The 23,989-nt window shown below is 32.5% G+C and overlaps 2 protein-coding genes and 2 long non-coding RNA genes across 4 annotated transcripts; 3 read left to right on the top strand and 1 right to left on the bottom strand.

Moving 5' to 3' along the window:
• Positions 1 to 864: 864 nt before the first annotated feature.
• On the top strand, positions 865 to 4,887 carry MSI1 (Transducin/WD40 repeat-like superfamily protein). Its single transcript, XM_085704569.1, has 5 exons — positions 865 to 1,567; positions 1,650 to 1,802; positions 3,415 to 3,539; positions 3,630 to 3,725; positions 4,480 to 4,887. The coding sequence occupies exons 1-5, from the start codon at positions 896 to 898 to the stop codon at positions 4,703 to 4,705; spliced, it is 1,272 nt and encodes a 423-aa protein (XP_085560695.1). The 5' UTR covers positions 865 to 895; the 3' UTR covers positions 4,706 to 4,887.
• A 3,827-nt stretch (positions 4,888 to 8,714) lies between these two features.
• LOC146932870 (uncharacterized) lies at positions 8,715 to 9,832 on the top strand. The gene is made up of 2 exons (XR_015007278.1): positions 8,715 to 8,958; positions 9,668 to 9,832. It is a non-coding gene; the product is annotated as an uncharacterized LOC146932870 (long non-coding RNA).
• A 366-nt stretch (positions 9,833 to 10,198) lies between these two features.
• CCP1 (P-loop containing nucleoside triphosphate hydrolases superfamily protein) lies at positions 10,199 to 17,028 on the bottom strand. Its single transcript, XM_085704568.1, has 11 exons — positions 16,862 to 17,028; positions 16,354 to 16,524; positions 16,198 to 16,253; positions 14,889 to 14,954; positions 14,618 to 14,725; positions 14,206 to 14,272; positions 13,902 to 13,986; positions 12,773 to 12,933; positions 11,594 to 11,695; positions 10,695 to 10,917; positions 10,199 to 10,507 (listed from the first exon to the last, which is right to left on the bottom strand). The coding sequence occupies exons 1-11, from the start codon at positions 16,904 to 16,906 to the stop codon at positions 10,374 to 10,376; spliced, it is 1,218 nt and encodes a 405-aa protein (XP_085560694.1). The 5' UTR covers positions 16,907 to 17,028; the 3' UTR covers positions 10,199 to 10,373.
• Positions 17,029 to 19,439: 2,411 nt separating this feature from the next.
• Positions 19,440 to 23,595, top strand: LOC146932868 (uncharacterized). The gene is made up of 6 exons (XR_015008070.1): positions 19,440 to 19,566; positions 19,670 to 19,746; positions 20,531 to 20,560; positions 21,371 to 21,449; positions 21,736 to 21,790; positions 23,257 to 23,595. It is a non-coding gene; the product is annotated as an uncharacterized LOC146932868 (long non-coding RNA).
• Positions 23,596 to 23,989: the final 394 nt, after the last annotated feature.

Raw genomic sequence — 23,989 nt, 5'->3', positions numbered from 1 at the left:
TCACATACATCATTTATCGAATCAATCTAAAAGATGGAATTCCGCTTATAATAGTGACCGGATGGTGTACATAAGTTTAAATTGATTTATTAAAAAAAATAAAATTAGAAGGTATAAGCATGACGTTAAATTAAATGTATGGATAACATCTTTGCCTAAGTCTTACTTTGACAGAGACCCAAATAAAATTATTTGAGCACGCATACATAAGTACAAAATATAAAATTTGAAACAATATTTTCCTCCCATGTTACAAAAAAGTTGTCAATAAAGATTGACTCAGTTAGTAAGAAGTTGATTTTTTCGTAAGATCGCGAGTTGAATTTTTAATTATAGAGTGAGAACCAAATCTTTGATAAATGATATATAAATACCCTTATTTTTTTTGACCAAATATAAATGAGGAATGATATTTTGACAACCAATTTTCAACAACTTTTGTGACAACTCTCTTTCATACTCTCATCATATCTTTATTCTCTTTCTTCCTTTTTCTCCTTCTATTGTTATTGTCCAATAAGAAAGGAGGAAAAAGGTTGTCCCTAAAAAGTTGTTGAAAATTGGATGTCAAAATATCATTCATCAATATAAATACCCTTATTAGTGTTCACTAATCCTTGAGACATAGCCTAACTCTAGTGAGTCCTCGAAGACGTGGATTTTTATTCACAAAAAATTTGAGCATCCATTTTTTTTCTTCTTCTAAGCATCATCAATATATAATGATAATTTAATTTTAATTAATAAATTAATGAATATATGGAAAAGGGGAAAAGTGAAGAGGTGAGGAAGTAGTGGGATAGAGAAGGGGGTTAGCGAGTGAGTGAGTGAGTGTTTATATTTCTCCCTCGAAAAAACAACATCACATTTGAGAGAGCTAGGGTTTTGAAAGTGGATGGGGAAAGAAGACGAAGAAATGAGAGGCGAAATAGAAGAACGAATAATCAACGAAGAATACAAAATCTGGAAGAAAAACAGTCCCTTCCTCTACGATCTCGTCATCACTCACGCTCTCGAATGGCCATCTCTCACCGTCGAATGGCTTCCAGATCGCACTGAACCCGCCGGAAAAGACTACTCCGTCCAAAAACTCATCCTCGGGACCCACACTTCCGAAAACGAACCCAATTACCTCATGCTCGCACAGGTTCAACTCCCTCTCGACGACTCCGAAAACGACGCTCGTCATTACGATGACGATCGTCCTGAAGTTGGAGGGTTTGGTTGTGCGAATGGGAAGGTTCAGATAATTCAACAGATTAATCATGATGGTGAGGTTAATAGAGCGAGGTATATGCCTCAGAATAGTTTTGTGATTGCTACTAAGACGGTTAGTGCTGAGGTTTATGTGTTTGATTATAGTAAACATCCTTCTAAGCCTCCAATTGATGGAAGTTGTAACCCTGATTTGAGGTTAAGAGGACATAATACTGAAGGTTATGGTTTGTCTTGGAGTAAGTTTAAACAAGGACATTTGCTTAGTGGTTCTGATGATGCTCAGATTTGTTTGTGGGATATTAATGGTACTCCTAAGAATAAGTCTCTTGATGCTCATCAGATTTTTAAGGTATTCTTATTGCCTTTTCCACTTATTTTTTCGTTGTTTTCGCTGGATTGTTGGTGATTTTGTGTGGTTTTTGTTTGTTTAGGTTCATGAAGGTGTTGTGGAAGATGTGGCTTGGCATTTGAGGCATGAGTATTTGTTTGGTTCTGTTGGGGATGATCAGTATTTGCTTGTATGGGATCTGAGAACACCGTCTGTTACTAAGCCTGTTCAGTCTTGCATTGCTCATTCAAGCGAGGTGTGTTGTTTTATCTATATTTAAATCTAGGAATTTGTTTTGTTTATAAGCTCTTTTTACATTTGGTTTTTTTAAGGAAGTATAATTAGTTTAGGGTTTGGTTTTGTGAGAATATGAGTTTTTGTTGCATATTCTCTGATTTGTGTTAAAATAGATTTAATCTAGACAATTGTTTTTGGCTTGAAAGTAGCAACCTATTTTGTGGAAATTAGTGTGAGGGATTGGTGAATCTGTCAAAATGAGCATGGCCTGGGGATAACGCGCTAGGTGGAAAGATATGGCGAAGTATAACATGCACCATTCAAACTGGGTGGTTGAAATGGAGCCGGGCCTCCGATGCTTTATGCAATGCAAATGTAGGAGGGCCTAGGAGTTTGTTTTGGATAATAAGCTCTTTTACATTTGGGTTTTCAAGCAAGTATAATTAGTTCAGGGTTTGGTTCTGTGGGAATATGCATTTGTTTGATGTGAGTTTTTGTTGCATATTCTCTGATTTGTGTAAAAATAGATTTAATCTAGACAATTGTTTGTGGCTTGAAAGTAACAACTATTTTGTGGAAATTAGTGTGAGGGATTGGTGAATCTGTCAAAATGAGCATGGCATGGGGATACCATGTTAAGTGGACAGATACAGGGAAGTTAAACACGCACCATTCAAGCTGGGTGGTTGAAATGGAATAGGGCCTCAAGTATTTTATGCGATTCGAAAGTACTGCTCAAGTTGATGGGAAAATTTCATTGGACAACTCTAAGAACCAATATGAAAATAAATTAAGCGTGGCGGAGATAGGGATGTTGTGTTGGATGTGTGGTACACTAGACAAGATAGGATTGGAAATGACAACATTTGAGAGAGAGCTGGGGTAGCACCTATAGTAGAAAAGATAGTGGAAACCAGGCTTAGGTGGTTTGGGTATGTAGAAAGAAGACATGTGTATTCCGTCGTAAGGACAATAGATCAGATGGAGGAGAATTACTAGAGGTAGAAGAAGGCCTATAAAAAGCATAAAAAACTATTGAAGAAAAATCTTGAGATTAATGAGTTGGATAGAAAAATATTGGTTGTTGTTGTTTAGATATGAATTATGATGTGCTGTTGTAAGAGGGAATTTGAAACATTGACTTATATTTTGTGATTATTCTAAAATTATCAATTTATTACTGTTCAATCTTCATTATATCTTTTGAAATTTATGAGTTTATGAGAATGTTTGACCCAACCCATCAAAACATAGTGATATTAGACCGAAAGGTTCAACATTGTGTTGAAAGACTTCATTCGGGGTGGGTGATAATTGAAAACTAAACACGGATAATGCATAAATTTTCAGTCATCGTCAATATTTGAGAACTGGCCATGACTCCACTCTGCAGTTGTACAGTGGCTATATTTCACATATCTGGCTTCTCATATTTTCCTTGCTGATAGAATTTCCTGTCTTTACTCAGATTTTCAATCTGTTAGCTTCTTATAATGTCTTATCTGTTGTGCTCTAATTCGACTTTTTCTTTTAGCAGTGTTCTAGAGTTTTCACAATGCTGATATTGTTCTCAATATATATATCACTTCTAATAACACTTTTCTTTATATAATGACATTGGATTTTGTTAGGTTAACTGCTTGGCTTTCAATCCCTTCAATGAATGGATAGTTGCTACTGGTTCTACGGACAAAACAGTGAAATTGTGGGATCTGCGCAAGATTGGCAATGTTCTTCACACCTTTGATTGCCATAAGTAACATTCTCCGTAGATTTTTCTATATTTATTCTAGATGTAATTATATTTAACAGATATTGATCTAGATTGTTGTTTTCGGGTTAACAGGGAGGAGGTTTTCCAGGTTGGCTGGAACCCAAAGAATGAGACTGTCTTGGCTTCTTGTTGTCTTGGTAGGAGACTGATGGTGTGGGATCTTAGCAGGTATTGCTTAATGAAAGCATCACCATATCTGGACTTTTTAGTGTATTTTTTATCTGTTTCCCTGAAATGTTTACCGAGTTTTGGTATGTTGTGATTCATTAGCGATGTTTATAAATAATAAACTTAAAAGCCGGTCCTTCCACTGGATTAAAGTTTCTCTTACCTCTCAATTGTCAATTTTTTAACCTCATGGGTGAATTAAAGTTCCACTCTTTTTAGCGAATTAAGTGGACAGCAAATTCTGCCTTTCTTGAGTTATATTAAGTTCTGTAATGAGACTAATGGAGTAATGGACATAATCATTATCATGTGAACATTGATATCAAATCAGTTGTCGACACCCATGTCCCCTGATCTTTGGACTTTGATGTAGCACTGACTTTTGTTGTATATGGGGTTCCAATTGCATGCTTCTGTTGATTCATTTGTTTGTATATAATATATGGGCTTCGGTACTTGTAATGCACAGCTTGAGTGTTACAATTTTATTCTTTTTTAATGCCAAATGTTAGAAGTTAGTTGTTGGATTAATATTTACTCCTTCGTCCGGGTTTGAACCCAATACCTCGTTATCCCGTAGCTCAAACCAGTTGAGCTATCCAACCCTCAAATGTTTCAAGTTAAAATGTCTATCGTGGGTTGATTTTCTGATGAAAACGAACTACTAAAAAATACCATTATTTGATTCATATATTAAGAAGTCATATATGTAAGATATATTTGCGATGACAATGTTGTTCACTCTTTTATGTAGGATCGACGAAGAGCAGTCACCAGAGGATGCTGAAGATGGTCCACCAGAATTGCTTTTTATTCATGGTGGTCATACAAGCAAAATATCTGACTTCTCATGGAACCCATGTGAAGATTGGGTTGTTGCTAGTGTGGCTGAAGACAACATACTTCAAATATGGCAGATGGCAGAGAACATTTACCATGACGAAGATGATATGCCAGAACAGTCAGCACAGGCCCCTTAATGTAATTGAACTCAGTTTAGTGTGAAATATAGGTTGAGTGTTTGGGTCTAAGGTGCTTTTCCATCTGTATTCGTGCTGTTACTCCTTTCTACACAATTGTAGCTGTATTTCAATATGGTATGATCGATTTGTTAGTGACTGAACATAATTCTGAAAAATTGGCTGAATGACTTGTTTTGTTATGCGTTGAGTCATTAGGCTCATGTAGTGTTGTATAATTTTCTTGATGTGAAAAGTTCTCAGGTCGCTTTTAACAGAGGTGGCTGAATCTGCAATGAGAGAGATGTGCAGTGCCTGTGCACGAAAGCATTTTGCCTTATTTCCTTGTGTTTTTGCCGAAAGAATAAGTAATTTAGTTTGCAATCTTGGTGGTTTAAATGATCAAACCCCTTTTAGGATGAACCTTGCATACTCCACCCAAACCTTTATTTCCTAGGCTAGACATAGATTGTGCATCAAGTCTAGCACAGTAGACTTCTGTTATAACATGCTTTTGTCTCCACGCATGTTTGTAGAGCTTCCAGTCTTAAGGATCCAAACATCTTTTTACACTGCTTCATACATCTCCACGCAAAACATCAACATGATCTCTTTATTTACTTTGTTCATACTAAGATACTCATACTCTCCGTCTTCCCCGATTGCTCAAGCCACATTTACTCGGACCTGAATCTCCAATTCTTCCTTCTGATGACACTTTTCTATTATTTTTCAAAATTTAGGTGATTATAGTTTAAGAGATTTGCAGATTATCAAATGAGTCAGGAATGGGGTTTAATTTGGTATTCAAGGATTTGAGGTTTTTCTAAACTTCACATCTCACATGTTCTCCCCTTGTGCTCTCATTTTATCTATTAGCAACAAGCACAACCTTGGCAAAATCATCAGTGACCTTTTAACTTGAATTCAACCTCCTAGAGAATCCACATCCATGCCACCCACATTGGTGGTATATATGGACCTAACTCAATATTATATTACTTTACACTTCTAAATTATTTTAATCACTCAACTACATTTTTTAAATATTCATACCACTCTTCTAAAACTTTAAAATGGGTCTCACCAATATCATTTATTAATAAAATAGCTGTTGTGATATTCTTTTTCACCTATTAATTGAAAAAAATAAATAAATCAAAAGTCAGCTATGTCAGGCAAAAGAGAGTTGCCATGCAGGGATACTATGGCGCGTTTGGACACTCTCTTACCATGCCATACATACAAGACACGCTGACAAAAAAATTGGACTTTGTGAAGACACTCGTTTGTGTCGGCCAATATTTTGTGAAGACACACTCTTAACAACACTTGCATCACATTCATATTTTTTGTTGTTCATTGAACCCCAAATTTGTTTTGACGTGCCTTTCTCTAGAACCAACTCAATAATTGTCTCATTAATTGCATGAAATAGGTAACTCTTGATGATATCTCCTCATGGCTTACAGGCATAGCCTAATATGATCAGTTCCTAGTACTCTTTAAATCCCAAGAATCTGTTAACATATTCCAATAGTCATAGTGACAGTCAAAGCATGGGGATTGAAGGTTGAACAAATCTTGCATCACTTAATTGAAAATCTGTTTTTTCTCAGGCATATTGAGGCCCCCTTTATCAATTTGTTGAAACTGAAGAAGGACTGCACTTCTGATAAACTGGATGAATTTTATTCGAGGTAGATGCAATAGGCTAATTTACATCACCCAGTGTTGTTAAGATATATAGACATAGTTGTATCCAATCGAAACAAAAATCGACAAATTAGAAGATAATAACAACTCTAACAATAGTTTTAATTTAAAATTAAACAAATGGAAAACTTGATAATGACTATTCTCTTCCATTAAATTTTCTAACCTTACATATCATTTTTGGTTTTGAAGGAAGCATGCGAGTAAAACCAAAGCACGTTAAGCAAAACTAAAACCTAAATCTTTTTTTTAAATGCCTCTAATTTTACTTAGCCAACTAAAACGCTACCAAAACCTTCATTTTAGACTTAAAACACCTCAATTTTGTTTTTTTTGAAGGAACACCTCAATTTTTTTTATTAATCTCTTAAAATTTAATTATACTTAAAAAAGACCTTTAATTTTTGGGTTATTAATTTTGTTTTTTAAATAACACCACAGTTTGATTTAGACAAATAAGTTGAATACGTCTCACATGTCTCTCAGATAGCAAAAATATGTGGGATTTGTGAGTGAGAGGACAAATATTTCATCTCCATGGGAAATAATTCTTTCAAAAATTTCAATTATAACATCTTAACCATCAAATATGAGATGTAAAATTATATAGAAAGTAGGTGACTGAATTTGATAGTTAAGATGTGACAATTGAGAAAAATAGAGAGATTCTATTTTCCTGCAAAACATATTCAGAGAATTGAGATGCTTTAGTGTAACTAGATCTCGAATTAAGGATAAGTACTACTACAATCTATTCCAATGGTTGAAGCTGTGAGTCTAGAGTAGGCATGATAAAAAATACCCATATTCGCGAATAAAAGCTGTCACAAGCATATGACATATAGCTTTACAAATATCCACAAATATAATAAATTGATATTTCAATTATATGTTACTTAATGGATCCTGATGCAGTTTTAATGATGCCCGTGCCCGCAGGTATCCTTACATAATAAATTAGGAAAATTACTCAAATATCCCAAGTTAAATATAAAACTTAGCCTTGTAAAAAAAATCTAAAACTTTGTTTATACTTTTGTTGAAGCAAGGAACATTATTATTTAAGGAGCTAGCAATACATTTTTATGCTTTTTTTGAATGTAATGAACATTATTTTGACTAGAAATGAAATGTATGAATATTATTATGTATGGATATAATTATGTTTAGGTAAAAAGAAGAAAATAAATGTGATGAAGTTTTGTTAAATTGAGTGAAATGAAAAATAATGTATATGTATTATTATGTGTTAATATTTTCGTCTTTAAAAGAAGTTGAATGGGAAGGAACACTTGTTGAGTGCCACACGGTCTAGCCGTTGCACATGACTTGGCCTTTTGCGTGAAAAGATTAAATGGGAAAACTTAATTAAAAGGGATGATATTATTTTTCTCTAGTATTTTTCCGTGGTTCTTTAGATGTGAGGTTTAGTTAATCGTTTTTTGTCTAATTGTCGTGTTTGTTTGATTTATATTGACAAATCAACTTTGATTATTACATATTTGATGAATGATTTGAGCATCAACACTACAAACCTGAAGACATCTATTTTAATTACTTTGATTTTGCACATTTTAAAACATTCTGTCATTTTATACTACTTAATTGAATATTTTGAGTTTGCTCGTAAATTTCGTCTTTTTCAGTTTTAATGATGTGGAGCTCGTGTTGTTTTCAACGTATTCTACTAACTGTTTTGGTTACAATGTATTCTACTAATTTGGAAAGAAAAAATAATTCTAATAAAAAAATTAACAAAATGAAAAATAAAAAAATAAGGAGGGATATAAAGGCAAACATACCATGGACCTAAGAAAAAAAAGAAAAGGCAAACACACCAATTGAGGGCCTAATATGGTCGTTATGGCGCGTATTCAAAGTTCAATATTTGACAATGAGAGTAATTTTCTTCACAATTTCAGAGTACTAACTTTTTTGGATTACATATATATATATATATATATATATATATATATATATATATATATATATATATATTAACACGTCAATTAATTAATTAAATGTCAATGTAGGCCATCATTGTCAACAAAAATGGCAATGTAGGGACATAGGTCTCCATTCACCGCGGATATATCCTTGAGCTACAAGCTACATATATTTACATATTATGTTGCACACACCTTGCGGTTTCAAATTTAATTTGTAGAAGAACATTGAATTAAATGTGAAAGAATTAAGAAAAATAATAACAGAAATTTCTATGTATATTACCATCAATTAATTGGTAAGTTCCATGCATTGTATGTTGAAGCCAATGTCCCTATAAATACTACACAATTTCATTGCTATGTTTCATCAAAATTAAGTGTTTGTGATCAATACAAAAAATCAACAACACCACCAATACCAATTCGAAACTGCTAGCTAGAAGCCAAAATGAGTTCCAAAGATTTAAGCATTCAGAACGTTCTTATCTTTACCACAAGGCCACCTCCCCAAACATCCAAACCTTCAACAACTGGGACTAAATTTCCAACTATGCAACAAATTTTTGCAAAAAAGAAGTGATTACATACCATTTGTGTTATTTCATACAGGTGCATGCTTATTTATATTATTGTGGTACCCTTTTACTCAAATTAATAAAGATAACATTTACTCTTTTTTTTTTGGTTTTGCTCTCTTTAATTACAAACATAAATAAATAAAGATAATATTTTTTGCTTGGAATGTATTTGGATGGGGTAGTTGAAAATTCTAAGGAAATTAGAATTAGGTAATTCAAATGCTTCAATTGAATTTCCTTTATTTTAAAACTCTTTTGTTTAGATAGAGTTATAAAATTCTTTCTTCATTCTTAAAATTTGTTGGTTATATCTATTAATTTTGTTATAAATAAATTTGAGACTATTCCAAAATTTGGAAATATAGGGCCCAATTTGTAAAACTTATGGATCAATTTGAAAATTTTGAAAAATGGAGATCAATTTGTGCGCAACTTCTTGAAATTTTAGGGATCAATGTACAAAATTTTAAAAATTTAGGGATCCATTTGCAACATTAGAGAAAATTATAAAGACCAATTTCTAAAGTTGAAATAAGAAAAGGTGTCTAAGAGTAAATAAAATTATTTTATGTAACATTCATTGTTTAAATGATAAATTTAGAGAATTTTTAAAATAAGTTGATTTTAAGTATTTTGTCGAAGTTAAATTTAGAAAATTTCAAATTCTATCTAATAATTGAATTTCCTTCATTAAACTATGCAATGTTAATTTTTCTTATTTTAAATTTTTATGTTTGCAGATTGATGTATAAGAATTAAGGTGGTTTGCTGACTGAATCAAGGAGAATGAATCAGCTAGCTAGTGTATATTTGTTTATTGTATTGATTAATTTAAAATTGTTCAACTTATCCTTTGTTGTAGTACTCCCTTAATTAATTTGTTTCACATTGTAAAATTTGGAAAATATATCTCCTTGTTCAATTGTGCTTGATTAATTCAGTCCATGTATCACTATAACATAATTTACTCATCTAATCTTGTGACAAGACAACGTCTTCGGGGTGGTTAATTAAATAGAATGGGGGAAATGTGTTATGATTTGCAAATATATGATTGGTGGTGTAATCCTTTAGAATGTCTACAATCTGTTAGAAAATAGAAATGCCTGTACCTGATGTAAAAGCCAAGCCTGCTTCACAATCAAAGATTCAACTCGACTTGTTGACATTTTCAAATATTTGGAATTTTTTTGATTAATTGTGCATACAGATTATAATATTACTGCTCTGCTGCAGAAGAATAAACTAAGGAATGTAAAATATCACAACCATTTGAAAAACGTTCAAGTGATATGATCACTCACATAGAAGAATGTGATTAACATGTCATGAAAATCTACAAACATCACTGTACCCAAAATAATACTATTTTATTTTTCCTAGTTGCACCGCAACAATTTTATGACCCCAAATCATAGATCACCTAACAATAACAATTACATCATTTCATTGAAGTATTTGACTACCATAATCGGCATTAAACGTGTCGTATTTGTGGGCAAGGAGATGAGCAGATGGCCGTGTATTCCTTAAAGCTGCCTCTACATCTTGAGGCACGACTGGCCCAACTTTTGGCAACTCTGCACATAATAATTACTTATAATTCACGGGGAGTAAAATTAACTTTACGAAAATAACAAACAATGTTCAAATTTCATGAAAAATGCTCATATTTGAAAAGTAAACTTAAAAGGAACAGATATAAGTGTTCCTGTGCAGACACACATCATGGATACATATTGAGGCTAGATTTTGTAAGCGGTATACCTTCTTCGGGCACCACATCTGGTTCTTGTTCAAGTTGTGTCATTAAGCGTCTCAATGGCTGCATTGCCGTTTCTTTACAAAGTAGGCGGATATCCGAGCCTGAGTATCCTTCTGTCCGGTCCACCAGTAAATCATAGGGCATCGGTTCCTCATCTGGCTGCAGAGGAAGGAGTTCCTCAAACATTGCTCTTCTTGCTTCTGGTTCTGGAAGCGGTACAAGGATCTTTTATTTATGGTCAAGGGACAACCATTAAAAAGAATCAGTGGAGCATTCAAATGCAACATCAGATTGCTTGTCGAACATCAATGAAATAAGCACTGAACTATGATCTATCCTCAACGTAGTAAAAGACAATAAGCATCAATTTGCTGATCAAAGAGGGTAAAAATTACGTGGCAACATTTTTATCTCACAAAACAGATCTAATAGATAGTAACATTTGGTATGTCCCAAATATTCTTGAATAAATAAATAAATAAGGGTACAATGAGCTTAATGCATACTGTGTTCTTTTTTGTGATGGTGATGCATACTGTGTTTATACGCAACTGTAAGCATGCCTACTTCCAATGCAAATTAAATCTAACACCAAAACAACAATTACTGATATTTTGACAACTTACCAAGAAAACTAGAAAGAACACCGGGTTCGTTTGTAAGGAATAAAACGTTATAATGACAGTACTCTAGAAAGCATAAGTAATGAGGTGATTAAACATGCTTACTAATTTACTCCATGCTCCCCAAAAAAAAAGAAGGAAACCTAACAGATAATACATGTTTCTTCCACAAGACCAGTTTCAAATTCCATGAAGTAAAATGTCATTTAGAAGACTAGAACAATTTGGTCAATTCAATTATCATGAACATCAAGTAAAAATTTAAACTGGAAGGATACTCGCTTCTCAAGACGTCTAAGCATAGCTGCATCCAATTCCCAGGGAAGATTTGTTGCCGCCAAAACAAAAACAAGTTCATCTGTCCGTGCTAAACCATCCATCTGCAATCTAATCTAAATGATTAACATCGGAAAAAGCATGGCAGACGCAAAATATATATATGCAGCTTCATTGTATTGTAATAATTCATATTTACTTCGAGACTGAATTTGCAGAAGGCACAAACTGAAGTAAAAAGAAAAAACGTTCACAGTTCCAAACGCCAACCACCCAGGAAACTTAATTAACTAATGGACAACGTCACTCATGATTCTGCAAAAGCTAAGTTTTAATTATTTATTTGGATATTTCTGAGACATAATCTATCTTTAATCTTTGTTCACTGTTCAAATTATGTATCAGAAGCTTATGGACCTTCCTCCATACTGAAGGGTACTAGAAGAAATGCTGGATTATGTGTAAAGTAAGATGGGAAGAAAATGAAAAAATAGAATTCTGAAATTTTTACAATTCCAACGATTATCATTACTGTCTATTTACGATGAGAATGTGGTATTACATTTAGACTAGCAGTGGGTTTCTTAAATTGTAAAGTACCTTTTATTGTTTTTTATCTGACTCCGTTATAGTTGCTGGTTCACGGGGGCAATTTATGATCAACAACATGTTTATTCAATAAATTTCCTCATCATACTCGGCAGTGACATTTGTCCCCAACACATATAACACTAATCTGACATAAGGGAGGGTGGGAGACGTGAAATAAAAAGGAGTCTTATAAAGGCGATAACTTTCAAAGTAAGTGTGAGGTCAGAGGTTCGATCTTTCTACTCATTACCATTGTATCCACCCCTCATGCCAAAAAACACTCTTTCAAATTTAGCATAAGCTCAATAAGTGTGAGGTCAGAGGTTCGATCTTTCTACTCATTACCATTGTATCCGCCCCTCATGCCAAAAAACACTCTTTCAAATTTAGCATAAGCTCAATAAAGTCAGTTTAGACTAAGAAATAAATCAACAGAGTTCCCAAATATGATGTCCCAGGTGAAAAATCAATTGCTATGTATTGGCGGTAGAGCTAACAATAGAAGTTAAATATAGTAAAAACTTTAAACTGATAACCACATTATTATAATCCAACAAGTAACTCAATGATATATCAGAAGCATGCATCACCTGAACGAGTAGTTCAGTTTTTAACCGTCTACTTGCTTCATGTTCACTGCGCCCCTCACCACGTTGACTAATGATTGCATCAATTTCGTCAAGAAATATTGTTGCGGGCGCGTGATGCCTTGCAAGCTCAAATAACACCTTTACTAACTTCTCTGAATCACCTGCAATCATAAAATAAAAAAAATAAAAAAACCTTTGTAAAAATGTACATGTTAGCAAAATTGCAAAGTATAACAAAGAGAAACGAGGAGCAAAACAAATGGAGGCAGAGAAGCCAGCAATTAAAATGATTTTGCAATGAGTTTTCAGCACTTAATGGAAAACATATTTTGGGGTGAGGGAGATTTTAGACAGTGAAACTTTAACCATAAATGATTTCACTACGAAGAAAAATTTCATATTTCATGAGAACAGAGTTTTGGAGGTATAAAAAGATCAACATAATTAAATTTCAATTCAAAGTTTTTGAAAGGTTAGAATTGAATTAGGAGCTCTCATCATCTAAATCATATGCACTAAATTTGTATCATTCCAAAAGATTAATAGTGAGGGTATTAAATGTAAAAATAGTGCCGTATAAAATGAAGTGCATACTACATTTTTTGTCCAAATATCATAGGTTTACAATGAGACGTGATAGAAAAGTGGAACACAACAAAAGGTCCAGGAAAACAATATCTAGAGACTCGTGCAACCAATTGTTTTAATATAAGTTATCTATGCTATATCAAGGGGGCTGCTGTAAGTTATTCTCCTTGACAATAACCAGTGTTCTGATATGATATATGATGTCCAAGCCTTTTTGTATATATTTGGGCAAATAAAACAGATGAAGAGAATAAATGATCAATTTGCAAAATTTATGGTAGTTGTAACATCACAGTATTTGAAGAACAATATTTAGTCATATCATCCTTTATATATATATATATATATATATATATATTTTATCTTCTTCTAAAAATAGATATTATCAACAATTATCTTGGATTCCTGTTCTGATGCAAGGGCAAGAGATTTAAGTAAATTTCTTGAAACATTGAACTCTTTCAGGTTTCATACCAAGATTAAAATTTACGCAAACAAAAATACTCGCGAAAATAGGAGGGAAAGGTTGTTAGTCACATACCTCGCCATTTGCTGACAATAGACGATGCTGAAATATTAAAAAATGTAGTGTTGCACTCAGTTGCAACTGCCTTTGCAAGCATTGTCTGCAACATTTGAACAAAAAAATCTACTGTTATTCATTTATTTGAAATGAACCTGTCATAGTCACAATAATCAAAATATGAAAATAGAAAAGTTAAACATAGTTTATATTTTAATATGTAATTTTATTCACAAAAATACAAATACTATTCTCTTACGGTTTTAGTATGAAACTGAGAAAGCAACTTATATATATTTCTGAAGGGAAAATCAATACAAACCTTTCCAGTCCCTGGGGGCCCAAAGAGGAGAATACCCTTCCATGGTGATAACAGACCAGTAAAGTACCTAGACAAATGAGAAAGACAGGCTTCACTATGAGTAAAAAAAATAATTCATGTCATATCTCAAGTAAATCTTCATTTGCAGATATGCAAGTGGAGAAAATATATTAGTCAATCATTTCCGGACAATATCTTAAATCTGAACTAAGCCCTTTTTCGCATTATTAGTTACTTCAAATCAAGATTGCAACAAATCTCTAAAAAATAAACTAAATGACTGAGGTGGTCAAAATTGCAAAATAACAAATCTTGAGGCCATTAACATATCAAGTAATGTAAAATGAAAGAAAAAAAAATTACTTCAAATAATTTATATTAGGTATAGTACGCTTTCATTAGTGAAACCTACTTGGGATACTTAATCGGCATCACTACAGCTTCTTTCAGTAAACGTTTGGCATTCTCTAAACCCTTGATGCTTTCCCACTTCACATTTGGACTCCCGCGAATGATATCCCTGGCAATGGTATTATGTGAAATGATAAATACATACATGAAAAAAATAGAGCTTAAACCGAATAGAAAGACATTAGAAAACCTTGACCGACACACAACGTCCTTGCAGTCGCCAGTTGTCTCAAGGGTGTGTAAAAAAAAGACTAAAAGAAGAGAAACTTTACCTGCTTAAGCTCTCTGCTAAAGTACGCATTTCTGCAGATTCAAAAGGTGGAAGCAAAGACTTCTGCCTGTAAATGTTAAAGATAATTGTAATTGTTATAGTTTTCAGTACTTCAGAGAATGAAGAAATATTCTATCTTCCAAATAGTTCCTCAATAGTCAGAAAACTCATAGGATGATACTACCTATGGTTACAATTGTGAACAAAGATCAAATGACCAATTTCAGTTGTCGCATCTTAAAGATGCACAGCTGTACAATATTTATGGTTCTTCCTTTTGTTGGAAACAAATTCTCAATCTTCAATACCATACCTAAGAGTCGGAGAACTCATGAGATGATGATACTATTAAATTGCGACATTTGTGAGTAAAGATCAAAGAATCAATTTCAGTGATGGCTGTTAAACTGCACAACTATATCATATTGTCTTTTTCTTTCCCGTTAGGTGGGGTAAAAGCCTACAAGAAACAGAGTAAACATGACAATAGGCCAATTCAACATGCAATGAAAGAAAATAGAAAACTTCCTTGATCCTATAACTGCCCAATCCCGCTTGTCAAATTTTGAGCGTCAAGAACTTTAGTCATAGTTAACATTTCCTTACTAATTAGTATAAGTCACACCACAGGCATTTTGGTTCCGCAAAATTGTTTCATTTATCAAAAAACATGACCTAAGGCAAAATCCAAACTAAATAACTTGGCTATATCTGCCACTTTTTTAAAACTAAAAAAGGGCAACCCGGTGCACTGAAGCTCCCGCATACGCAGGGTCCGGGAAGGGGTCCCACCATTTGGTGTATTGTACGCAACCTTACCCTGTTTTTACACAAGAGGCTGTTTCCAGCCACTTTTTTAAAACTAATATATTTAATATTTAAAATAGTTTTTCAGTTGGTCAGGAAGTCAAGTTACATATCGAATCGGTTTTCTCTGAAAATTTCTAGGTTATGGGTTTCATACACATCAGTTATGCTAGGCTCATAGAATAAAATATTATTGTATGGAAGATTTGTTTTCATTATCAGCACTAAAAGTATGTACACTTTTACGACTCATAAACACTAACAGTACAGCACTACTGGTCAATTACCTTAATGTATCGACTTGAAATGGTTATTTCGATAGATAGTTGACTGGCTACTTAAGTATCGAATCATAAACTTGATTCACAACTCAAGCGGTATTCTAATAGTTTTTTTCTCAGATTTTTATTCGATTAATCCTCAGTCCTCACAGCAGAACATAAACTAATTATTTGTCAATCACAATGTCCAATAATACAAAGTAACGGATCAAAGAATCTTACGGCTTATCATCAACACCGTTTGGTCCAAAACCATTTGTATGCGTCGGATTCTGCCCCTGAAACATAAAGAAATACGACATAACAAAACGAAATCAGTTAAATTTAAAAAGAGTAACAACCAAATCACCAAGGAACTCGACATATCAAACACGGTACCTGGCTTTGAAACTGCTCATAATTAGCCCTATCCGACGTTACTTTGCCGTGTGAATTGCCATTGCCATTGGATGCAATGCCAGGCGAATTTCCATTGCTAACAGCATTCACACCATTCTCCGCCGGCAGTTTCTTTCTACCAAGCTTAACATCATAATACCTTTTGAACTCCTGAAGATCCAAACAAATAATTAAAAACTCTAACATCATAAATCAACAATTCAATCCACCAGATCAAGATTCAAATTCACATCTAACCAAATCAATAAACCAAAATCAACAAGCAACAACAAGTAAAATTTCCTAGAAATTCGGAAAGCTAGTAAGAAAAAAAGCAAAAACCGATTAAAGCAACAAGAACAGCTCCAATTGCCTGAAAATCGTTCAACTAACACTAACAAATTGTTGAACTAGTTTAGATGAAATCAGAGAATCGAAGCATAGAAATTCGGGAATCTGAGAATTTTGTCGGGAAACAGAGAGAAAAGGAAAAGGAAAATTGGCGAACCTCGAAAGACCAACGAGTAGGCATTGGTTCATCATCGGCGGCCATTTTAGAGACAGAGAGAGAGAGAGAGAGAGAGAGTTGAAAAAAGTTTCTCTCTCTAGAATATATGAAGCAGCTGGCAAGTAAGCAAGCAGCACTCCTCCGCGGCTGTTGAGAGTGAAGACAGCGAAGAAATGAAGAATGCAGAATTAATTAATTAATTTGAGATGGAAGGAAGGAAACACTTAATCACATGTGGTGCCACGTGCGTTTATACTGTACAATCCAAAGATTTTTTTTCCCTTATTTTGTAATAATATTTGAACAACTCATTTTAGACAATTTATATGATAACCTTTTTTGCTCTATTCTCTCAAAAAAAAAACCTTTTTTGCTCTATTTTCATCGGTAAAAAACAATTGAGAGAGAATAAGAGTATAATGTGAATATAAGAGAGAAAGTTGTCAAAAGGTTGTCAGGTTGTACAAATATCATTCCTCTTTCTCTAATCATGAAAATTTTGCGTCCTAAACACAATTTTATCGGTAATAAATTAATTTTTTGTCGGAGAAATATCATTTGTCATGTCAATTTCTTTTTTTACAGTAAAACATATCACTTGTCCATTATTAGACCATGGGAGTAATTTGCTAAAAAAAAAAAAAGACTATAGGGGTAATCGCTAAGGCTAATTTCTTTAGCAAACAGCGGGTAATTTATAAGTTCATATCTTGGTCAAAAGAAACATGATTTTAGACAATTACTAAAAGAAAATCATTGAAAAATCACAATATTTCTATATTCAACTTTAAAGGTGTAGAAAATCATTTTTATTGAAAGTAAGTTTTTTTTAATATCAATAAATTTCTATATAGTGAAAACTTCAAAAAAAAAAAAACTTTAAAAGTATAGAAAATCAAGAAAAATATTCAAAAAAGAAAACTTCAAAAGTATCTTCAATAATTTTCTTTCTGTTGAAAAATTCTTAAATCCTAATTAAATTATCACATTTTAATTTTCTTTCTATAATTGACAACTTTTTTTAATATCACAAGATTTTTATATTCAACTTTAAAAGTATAGAAAAATCCTAGTTAAATGCCACTAAATTTTTTAAATTAATCAAGAGTCTTCTACTAGGCTTTTTCATCAAAAAAAAAAAAATATTAAAAAATTATTTCCTAATTACCCTGGTAGGACATGTAGATGTGCAATATGCCAACAGGCAACAGTGTCATGATTTTTGCAATTATCTCTCTTACTCAACATTCACATGTAACTAGTTATTATATTTGATAGAATAAACCAGTAATTTTGTCCTTAAACTATCAATGTTTCACCAATCTAGTCCCTAAACTGTAAGGTAGAAGGAAGGAGAGGTTGAATCGCATGTAGCGCTAAAAACATATCCCATATCCATGTTACATTTCAGATTCTCAATTCACATTTGAGATTTTATCAAGTTACATAACAAATAAGATTTTTTCAAGGATGACCTCTAGTTACAACGATTTTCCATTTATTATTTGGACTTACCCTTCAATTAGTTGCGTCATCAATTAGTTGCGTCAAACTAAATTGTGAAGAACTTGTTTTCTATGTCAGGGGCTTACAACTTGTGGGGGTGTTATTAGAGACAATAATGGAGATTTCATTGTTGGTTTTACTTCCAACTTGTGCACATGCACTATTGAACACGAAGAACTGCATATGTTTTTGTTGGGTCTTAGAGTATCTTGGAACGGAGGACTTAGGCGTCATCCACGTGTCATCTTGGCGTACAGGTAGGGTCTGTTTGGTAAGCCACATAAATGAGCTTTTAGCTTCTAGCTTTTAGCTTATAAGCTCGTTTGACAAAAGTAGCTCTGTTTGGTAACACTTTTTTTATTATGAGCTTATAGCTTTTTTCATGAGCTTATAAGCTATTTTTCAGAAGCTATTCCAAGTAGCGTTTGAGCTTATAGCTTATAGCTTCTCACTTTTATTTTCAGTTTTACCCTTATTATTCTAACTAAATTCCATTTTTGCCCTTAATCTTCTCTTTCATTTCACGTTTCTGGGTTGCTGTGTTTTTTGTTCATCTTTCATTTCACGCTTACTTTCCACCAGTCCACCCACTCAATCCCAATTATTTTCAGTGTCACACACAACATCAACTTCTTTTTTGATTGCTAGCTTTCTTTCCCATTTTTTCTTTCTTTGCGAACTTTTCAATCAAACTCATCTTAATATTAGACTATTAGAGAGATCTTTTTAGATACATTTTGACAAATGTCAAATTTTCGAGCTATCCACCTATACATCACAAAAACTCAAAGATCACTTTTTTAGCCAAATTTAGCTCTCATGGAATGAGAGGGAAATCTTTTCATTTAAAATTCAAATCCACTAAAAGACAAGTGAAAGATGCTATTTGATCCACAATTGTAGCCAAACTCCAAATAAACATATCAGTTATGAGAACCTACCAAACAAATTATCCCCCACCTTCTGCAAAAATCAGCACCTTACAAGACTTTTTCACCTCATGTCCCTCTCAATATTGAATCTCATAGTTCCATTTGAAATCAAATTTCAAATTTGAATCACATGTTCCCTCACACTTCATTATTTTCCTGATTTTGTTTTCTGTTCCTTCTCTCTCTACGCTAACGACCTTTCCTCTCCCTTTTCACTGCCACCGGTTCGACGAAAGAGAATGAAGAAGAAACACGGCGGCGCCGGAGGTAACAACTACAAAATCAATTTTCGTTTTTGATTCCAAATCCATGTTCATTTTCAGTTTTTATTTCATGATATTTTGCTTCTGTTTTGATGTTTGTCATGCAGTAAAAAAGGTAGACAGAAAATAGTTGTTCCGTGTGATTATTGACGAAGAAATTTTAATGGGTTGTCTACATATAAAGGTGAAGTTTTTTGATTAGTTTTGTTTTGAATTTCTTCTTCCTTTGATTATTATCATGAAGTATTTTACAAAGTTTTTGGTGTATTGTGGGCTGTATGTTAACAAATCAGTTTTTTACTAAATTTTCCATGATATACAAATACACCTTTCTAATGAAATTCTTAGCATGATAAACATGTTCAAAGGCATGTTCCAGGGTTCATTAAACTGATTTAATCTTGATGATGAACCATGATTTGGAATTTTTGAAACCACTCACAGTCATATTTTCTTCAAATGCACAATTTTTTGAATGAACTACTCTATATCATGATATCATATTCTAATTTTTAGTTAGCGGACTAGAGTTAACAAATAGTTTGTTAATAATGCATAATTATATATCAATGGATAGAATAGAATACATTGGTTTATGATAAAGTTTCCTCTTAAAACTCTTGGTTTTATGAGATTATCTTTTTTTTTTGACAAGAGGTTTTATGAGATTATCGTTGTGGACTCAATCTAAATAGATGCATCAAATTATTTAGCTAATTTAGAGTCAAATGATTAAGCAGCAAATTTGGAGCTTAACAGAACAAATTGCATTTCAAAGACTCTTTCAAAGACCTTTTCAAACAGCGATATCCCATTAACATACTCATTCCTTTTCAAATACTCTTTCAATGACCATTTTCTCATTATGTGTATATCGCTACATTTATTTTTGTAAACTAACTTAAGCTACTGTGATGAGTTTCCTTCATTTGTTAATTATAATTGTTTCGATGTTTTCTAATTTGTAGGAGATTATGATATCAACGGCATATAAATATGTAAGTGTTGGTTTTAGCCAAGCTGCTATTTGAAGCCTATTGTTCTGCATTGTTCAGTTCTTCATTTATACAAAATTACTCTGGGCATGTATATATTTAGTTGAGTTGAAAAATTGGCTTTTAGTTTTTTTAAAAGTTATATTTTTTCAGTTTCTTTACTTCCACCAATCTATCTATTTGAGTAATTTTAATTTACTAAGCTACAAAGCCGCCGTTTTAGAATTGTAGGTAGTAGTGATGTAAAGAAATGGTGTCTTTTGCTTTTGAGCAGGGGCCTTCCTTAGTCAGTAATTTTTATTTTGATTGCCATAGCAGTGGCCTTCCTTGATTAAAACCCTTATATGTTATAAAGTTCCGATCTCTTCTAATTTTTTTAATCAGTTTAGCTTTGTTTGTTTGTGTTGTTCTGGAACTCACTTAATGGTGGTGATTTAATTTGTATTGTGTTTCTTTTGTGTCATATATTGTATAATAGGTAGCCAATAGATTTTCTTATGTTCTGCTTGGACTAGGAGAGTTTGTGAAAGACGGTTTCAAAAGAACTTGATTTTTTTAAAATTGTTTTGGCTGTATTTTTTATTTATGATATAGCATTGGTGTGAACCTTTTAACTTATTAATGACTTTCTGTGGACATTTTGAATTGAAACGATTATGTTTTGATGATTTTGTTTTGGTAATGGTTTTGTCAAATGAATATTTAAGATCAATTTATGACATGCTTCTTCATGCTATATGATATGCTTAAAGGTCAGTATTCTACTTCTACATGAATACACCAACTTCATTTTCCTTTTTCTCTCAATTGCAGGTTTGAAGGATACATGGTGTGAAGACTAGATGTTTGATTATTTGTTCAATTGAAATGCCACATGAAAGTTATTATGCAGGTATCTTCATAAATTAATACAATTATTTTAGAGGTGTAATATTCTCCGTGTTCGAAAAATTAATCACATATTGTAAACATATTTATGTCTTTTTAGTGTTGAATAATGTATGTGTTTCTAATTTGACATTGGAAGATTGTTTTTGTCGCATAACCATTTTGCTTGCTTGGTTAGATTATAGCTTCTTCATTGTTGATATTTTTATTAGCTTTCATATTCTTCTACAAGTAATTTCATGAAAAGTCCATGTCTTTGTACTTATTGTTAGCTGAAATATTTTGTACAGATTTACTCTTTGCCTTTGAGTTAATGAATCGGAAGAGTTAATTTTCTTCTAAGAGGTATATTCTCATGACAAGTCCCTCACTTTTTTACAAGCTTAATTTATTCCTTATTTTTTAGTCCACGCATGTATATGAAAATAAATTTGATGGTGGAGGATTAAAACTTTCCTCAATTATTGGGAATGGTGATGTTATTAGCTATTTTGTTTTCTTTCATTTTTTCCTCTTTTATTGATTTCATGTGTAATACATATTGGAGGATGTGTTATGGTTAGAATAATAAACATGATCCTATTTGATAATATGGGATTTTTGTTTTCTTTCACGTCTCTAGGTTCTTGCTTAGCAAAATCAGCGTGATATAACAGATTTTTGCAAACATGAAGGTTTGTTCTTTCAGCTAATGAGCTAGCAATCTAGCATGACTATTTTTGAAGTTTACGAAACTTGGAAATGTCATTTGTTGAATACTTGAACAATATCTCAAACTTTGTCTGATGTCAAGATACATACTTCATCTCACACATTAAATAATACAGCTATAGCATATTTTAATTCTAATAAATCACTTTTATTCTGCGAAACACTGTTTTGTTATTGTGCATGGAAAATCTGAATTGGAGAATATGAATGGACCCTTTATTAGTGTTTGACTTCACAATGTTCCTTGAGGAGTGCCGAAGACACAATGCCAACATATGTTGAAAAAATTAGCTTTGTGTGAAAAAAATTGCTTTGTGTGAATTTTTTTGCTGAAGACACAATGTTCATTGAGTGTTTTTGAAGTGTATGAAACTTGGAATGAGTAATATAGGCCATAATTTTTTGTTTTGTTTGAAGAAATCAACTAATTGGATAGCAAGTTTCCTTTACAACACCAACCTGGATGGGTTTTCATGGTTTGATGAACATTTAAATTTTTCACCTCATCAGGTGGGCTTTGAGGTTTTTGATGCATTTGCTAAGTTACAAGGGATTCTCATTAAAACTGCATTTTTTAGGTATTAATTATCAATTAAATTCCCTTTCTAAAACAATGAATTGAATGTGTTGTTTCAAACTTACTTTTTTAGCCTTGGGTCCTAAGCAATTAAGTTATAAGTATTAGCTAATTTTTTTGTCATCGAATGGGATGCGACCGGTAAAGAGTCTAACAAAAACCTAAAGTAAGATTTGTGTTGATTCTCATATGCCATCAAAGAGTTTAAGGGCAAACCTTGCAATGTCCTTGCAAAGGTAGAATATACCAATTTTCTTTAAACATTTTTATAGAGATACAATTTGTTTGTTTATATACCTTAACATAAATAAATTCTTAACATTGTTTTCGATTACTGTGTCTACCGAGATACAACCTCTTTGTATGACACAATTCACAATTTTGAGGAGAAACTAAAACTTCACAAGGATGTTGGACTTGAACATGTATTCAAAGACAATTAGACTTTAGTTAATTCTCACAATTCTGCATGTTTGTAAATATTAGTAATTAGTAATCAAGTTCCACAAATTGATCTTTGCAGGATTTGATGCTTGAATTTTTACATGCTGCATGTGACACAAAGTCTTTTACTAAGATAGACCCTGCTACTCCCAATGAATTTGAAGACATCAACTTACCCCTGAAGTTGTTGAAAGGCAGTTTCATGTTTGACAAGGTCTAGCAAATCTCATATGGATATTAAGTTTTATTGATATGGATTTTAGTTACACTAATGGTATTATGTCAAACTTCTTTTAGTACACAAAAGTTCCATATCGATTGAAGTGTTGTTCATGTATTGGATCTATGTTCTATTATTTTCATTTTCACACCGTTCTATTAATCTCATATACTACATCATATGTTTGATTTAGATTTAGATGGTGATATTCCATGTATAGTTATGATTTTTATGGTTGTTATAGTTGTAATATATTTTAGGCTAAAGTGCAACTTTGGCCCCCTATCTTTCAAAAAGTTGCGATTTTGGCCCCTTAAGTTTGAAAACTACAATTTTGGTCCCCTATGTTTTAGCCCCTTTGCATATTTGGTCCTTTTGGTCAATTTTGACCGGTCAACGCCCATGTGGCATGCCACGTGGGGTAATTATTAAATTAAAAATAAATAAAAAATTATTTTTTAATTAAATAAATGAAAAATCTAATTAAAAACATTTAAAAAAATTTCATTATTTTTCATTTTATTATATTATTTTATTTTTTAATCATTTTTTATTTTTATTAATTTTTCCAGAATTTTTAAATTTTTCCAGT

This window comes from Medicago sativa, chromosome 4 (assembly GCF_051527215.1).
Source record: "Medicago sativa cultivar Bolivia chromosome 4, Bolivia_mono, whole genome shotgun sequence".
NCBI lineage: Eukaryota > Viridiplantae > Streptophyta > Magnoliopsida > Fabales > Fabaceae > Medicago > Medicago sativa.
This window is presented reverse-complemented; position numbering and strand designations above follow the sequence as displayed.